The sequence below is a fragment of the Anolis sagrei genome, chromosome 1, assembly GCF_037176765.1.
Source record: "Anolis sagrei isolate rAnoSag1 chromosome 1, rAnoSag1.mat, whole genome shotgun sequence".
NCBI lineage: Eukaryota > Metazoa > Chordata > Lepidosauria > Squamata > Dactyloidae > Anolis > Anolis sagrei.
This window is the reverse complement of record NC_090021.1, coordinates 217,023,852-217,028,420: the sequence shown is the minus strand read 5'-3', so window position 1 is coordinate 217,028,420 and position 4,569 is coordinate 217,023,852. Positions and strand designations below refer to the sequence as shown.

At 45.0% G+C, this 4,569-nt stretch overlaps 1 protein-coding gene across 1 annotated transcript; it reads left to right on the top strand.

Moving 5' to 3' along the window:
- Positions 1 to 1,199: 1,199 nt before the first annotated feature.
- Positions 1,200 to 2,163, top strand: LOC137095945 (uncharacterized). Its single transcript, XM_067463217.1, has 2 exons — positions 1,200 to 1,933; positions 2,057 to 2,163. Exons 1-2 carry the CDS (start codon positions 1,247 to 1,249, stop codon positions 2,141 to 2,143), a joined length of 774 nt encoding a protein of 257 aa, XP_067319318.1. The 5' UTR covers positions 1,200 to 1,246; the 3' UTR covers positions 2,144 to 2,163.
- The last annotated feature ends 2,406 nt before the right edge of the window (positions 2,164 to 4,569 follow it).

The following is a 4,569-nucleotide window of genomic DNA, read 5'->3' as shown; positions in this document are numbered from 1 at the left end:
AGAGTAAATAGGACCAGAGTAGATGGATCAGGTGTAGGGGTGGCAAAACTATTTTTGTTCCTGGGATTTCTAGAGCTTAAGTCTACAAACACCTGGAAGAGCACAGTTTGAGGAACACTGGAATAAAAGATTGTTGTTGTTCATTCATTCAGTCATCTCCGACTCTTCATGATCTCATGGACCAGCCCACGCCAGAGCTCCCTGTCGGCCATCACCACCCCCAGCTCCTTCAAGGTCAGTCCAGTCACTTCAAGGATGCCATCCATCCATCTTGCCCTTGGTCGGCCCCTCTTCCTTTTACCTTCCACTTTCCCCAGCATAATTGTCTTCTCTAGGCTTTCCTGTCTCCTCATGATGTGGCCAAAGTACTTCAACTTTGTCTCTAGTATCTTTCCCTCCAATGAGAAGTCGGGCTTTATTTCCTGGAGGATGGACTGGTTGGATCTTTTCGCAGTCCAAGACACTCTCAGAAATTTCCTCCAACACCACAGTTCAAAAGCATCAATCTTCCTTCGCTCAGCCTTCCCTAAGGTCCAGCTCTCACATCCGTAGGTTACTACAGGGAATACCATGACTTTGACTATGCGGATCTTTGTTGCCAGTGTGATGTCTCTACTCTTTACTATTTTATCGAGATTGGAAATTGCTCTCCTCCCAAGAAGTAAGTGTCTTCTGATTTCCTGAACACAGTCTGCATCTGCAGTAAAAGATACTCAGTCTATAATACAAAAAAAAAATTATTGCTAGCTTTGTGTGGAACATTTTTCTACAATATTAGAGAAACATTCAAATACATGTATGTCAGTAGTAAAAGGTGGCACCTCTCGTCAAACTCAAATTTGACAGGTACCACGCCCACTTTTGGGGAAGGCCCCTCCCACGCCCCGCCCACTCAATGCCCGGAAGTCCCGCCTGCCCTAAACAGGAAATGGATGCCTGAGAGTCCCTCCCACGGGCTGAAACCCCACCCCAGTGTCCACCCCCACCCCGCCCAACCCATTTGTGTGGAACATAGCATGGATAGACCTATCCCCAACGAATGGCATGTGGAAATGAACAGCCTGAGCCCCTAGCGGCCCCTTTCTAAGATGCCATCACGTGATGTGTGGTAACCAATAGGGAATGGTTTAGGCCCTCAAGATGCCCATGTGATAGTGGGGCCCAATAGGCGGTGTTTTTAGGGTTTAAATAACTGTACTAGAGTTTTAGGGAGGCGCTCTGACTATTTTGCAGAACAACACATAATATGGAATCGCCCGCTGGCCCTTCAACCTCCGTGAGCCTTTCAGCACCAGATGCGCCTAGAAAGAAAAAAGCAACTATGAAGAGAACAGCTGAAAGCGAGTACAGGTACTGGTCTTATCCGATCACAGAAGGGGCAACAGGATTTTCCATACCGGGAACACCTGTGAACAGTCCTAAAAAGCGGAGAGAATCCTCGAGTGCAAAACCACCGACAAGGCTCAACTTATTACCGGGTCTTTATGCTGTGGAAAATAAATTCACAGATGTTGAGCCTGATTTTTATGGTCGGGGTACAGACTGTGTCGATTTGAAAAAGCTTTACCCTGAAATGCCGAGAATGCGATGTGGCGACGCTGATGTGGATGTTGATGATGAAGGGTATGGAAGTCTGACTAATAACCTCGGCTACCAGGACGAAGAGATAGTGCCTGATACAGACCCTGAGGATTTGAGAAGATGGCATGCCAAAATGGAGGAAAAACGCCGGGCGGAGGCTGAGGCTGAAAAGATGGATGAAGGAATGGACTGTAAAGCAGACTATAAGGATAGCGAGAGTATGTGTGAAGAACCAAACCCAGACAGAAGCATTCGGAGGTCACTCCTATCTGATCTGTTGAAGTATGCGGCAGAGGAAAAGGAAAACACGGCTGTTGATGAAAACACTTCTGACGGTTTTGAGAGTTCTAAGGTAAGCGTTAGAATGTCCATACTGTGTATGTGTGGGGGTGGGGTAGGGTGGGGTATGGTGTTGTGAAAGAGAGTGATGAAATTGTGTGTTGTAGACTCATTGCTATTTGTTTGATTTCCGTAGGGAAGTATCCACTTTTCGGGTGATGTGCGGAATCTACAGATCGGGGACTCGCAGACCATGGAAGTTTCCATCATGTCCTGTCTTTAAAACAAATCCAGCAGAATAGAGATGCTATGTGTGTTTTCTCAATAAAATGAGTTTGATCTATACCCTTGTGTTCATTTCATGCATTAAGAACCATGTCAGAATACGCAGAAATCCTAAAGAAAATATATTATTCGCCGGGGAAGGTAGGAAGCCTCGGAGGCGTTTGTCCGCTTTTTCAAGAAGCCAGAAAACAATGCAAAAGTGTGAGGAAGCGGGATGTTACTCAATGGTTATCCAAACAAGACAGTTACACGTTACACAGGCCAGCGAGGATCCATTTTAGAAGAAACAAGACTATTGTTTCTCATGTGGATTCTCAATGGCAGGCAGATTTAGTGGATATGCAGCGACTTTCAAAGTATAACCGTGGTTACAAATACATTTTAACAGTGATAGACATCCTGTCTAAATACGCATGGGGAGTACCTCTGAAGGATAAGTCAGCTAGAGAGGTGGCAGGGGGGCTTAATGCAATCTTTACACAAGATGGTCGAAAACCTGAAAAATTACAGACAGACCGGGGGCGAGAGTTTCTAAACAAGGCAGTATCCACGCTTATGAAACATCATGGGGTCCATCACTTTGTCACCAACAACGAGGTTAAAGCTGGAGTTGTGGAGCGATTTAACAGAACTTTAAAAACAAAAATGTGGAGATATTTCACAGCTCATAACACTTTTACCTACATCGATGTTCTGCCTTTGTTACTCAAAAGTTATAACCACAGTTTTCACCGCACTATCAAAGCGAGACCCGTAGATGTTAACGACTCCAACGCCTTAACAGTGTGGAGGAGAGTTTACGGGCCCCCTGTGAAAAGAATAGAGGTAAAAGCAAACCAAATCAGAAAAGGAGACCACGTGAGGATTTCCAAAAGCAAGGGTAAATTTGCTAAGGGGTATGAACAGAACTTTACCACAGAGATATTCATTGTGGACCAGGTTCTTCAAAAAACAGACAAGCCGGTGTTTCTTTTGAAAGATTATGGGGGTGAAGATGTCATAGGCAGCTTTTATGCTGAAGAACTGCAAAAGATTAATACAGACAAAGACTGCATCTACAGGATTGAAAAAATTCTATCCACAAAAGGCCAGGGGGCGAGAAAGCAATACTTAGTGAAATGGTTAGGATGGCCTAGCAAGTTCAACAGTTGGGTTCAGGCTTCCGAAGTAACAGAACTTGCCTAGCTGAGAGCTTTTTATTCCTAAGGAAAGAAATGGGGGATGGTGGTTTTTACGTCACATTACCTAGCAATGCGAGTGCTATAGCCTTTCCCGGGAACTCCATTTCAAGCTTCACTATATCATTAGCAAAACCTCTAGAGCTCTCGGGGGCCTGGGAAGTAGGACTAGTTGAAATACAGTATCCTCACACCTGGGATAATCTGACGACTCACCCAACTTTTACTATTGTACAAGAAGAAAAGAAGTGGGTCTTCTTTCTGGAGAACGGGTATTATTCTAACATCCCAGAGCTGTTGAGATATATGAACTAACGCATTACAGCACGATGGAACCCACTGAATGCGGTTCTTAAATATGAACCAGTGAGCAGAAGGGTCCTACTTAAACCCGAGAATAAGTATAAGATAGTAGCTGATAAGGAATTACAGTATATATCAGGGCTGCCCCCCAACATTCCGGCCAATGAGTCAGCTTTCTCAGCAGACATCACAGGAGGTTTCAACACCTTATATGTTTACACCGATATAGTGGAGCACCAGCTCGTTGGGGATTTCTACGTTCCTCTGCTGCGATGTGTGCCGGTGCAAGGGAAGAATAACGATCGTATCAACATCTGTTACGATAAACCCCACTACATCCCCATGAGCAAACACCACATAGACACTCTCACTGTCGAGATAAAGTCAGACCAGAACAAAAATGTACCATTTCGTTTTGGAAAGGTGATCGTGAAGCTTCACTTCCGCCCCAGGAGGACCTAGGATTTTTAAAATGGTCATCTTGAAATCCTATGGGGACCCTGGTCTTTATAAAAACTATTACAGGGCACAAGCTGGAAACGGTCTACCGGGGTATCATGGTATTCCACAAATGTATGGCTCGGGCCTAGGCGGGATTTTCAGAAGCCTTTTCCGAAAAGCTGTACCGCTTTTGAGAAGAGGCTTTGACATCATTAAACCCCACGCTAAAACAGCCGCGCGTAATATAGCCAACGACATGGTCGGTCATATCACCCAGGCTGTTCTAAACAGAACAAGACCTGCAAACCCTCAAGAGGGATCGGGGCTTATGTATATTAGAAGGAGAAGAGGGTTAAAAAGAAAAGCATCGCAACTGAGATTGAAAGGCCCTCCTCAACCCATTAAAAGGAAAGTGCAACGTAGAAAGAAACCCCAGAAGCGTCGAGGAGGTAGAAAGAGGAGGAGGCTACAGTCTACGAACGATATATTCTAAAACGGCAGC

Bases quoted from the DNA above. Each gene is read 5' to 3' on its own strand.
- LOC137095945 (XM_067463217.1), top strand. From the start codon at position 1,247: ATGGAATCGCCCGCTGGCCCTTCAACCTCCGTGAGCCTTTCAGCACCA. The intron at 1,934-2,056 runs GTAAGCGTTAGA...TGATTTCCGTAG, and splicing joins ACGGTTTTGAGAGTTCTAAG to GGAAGTATCCACTTTTCGGG.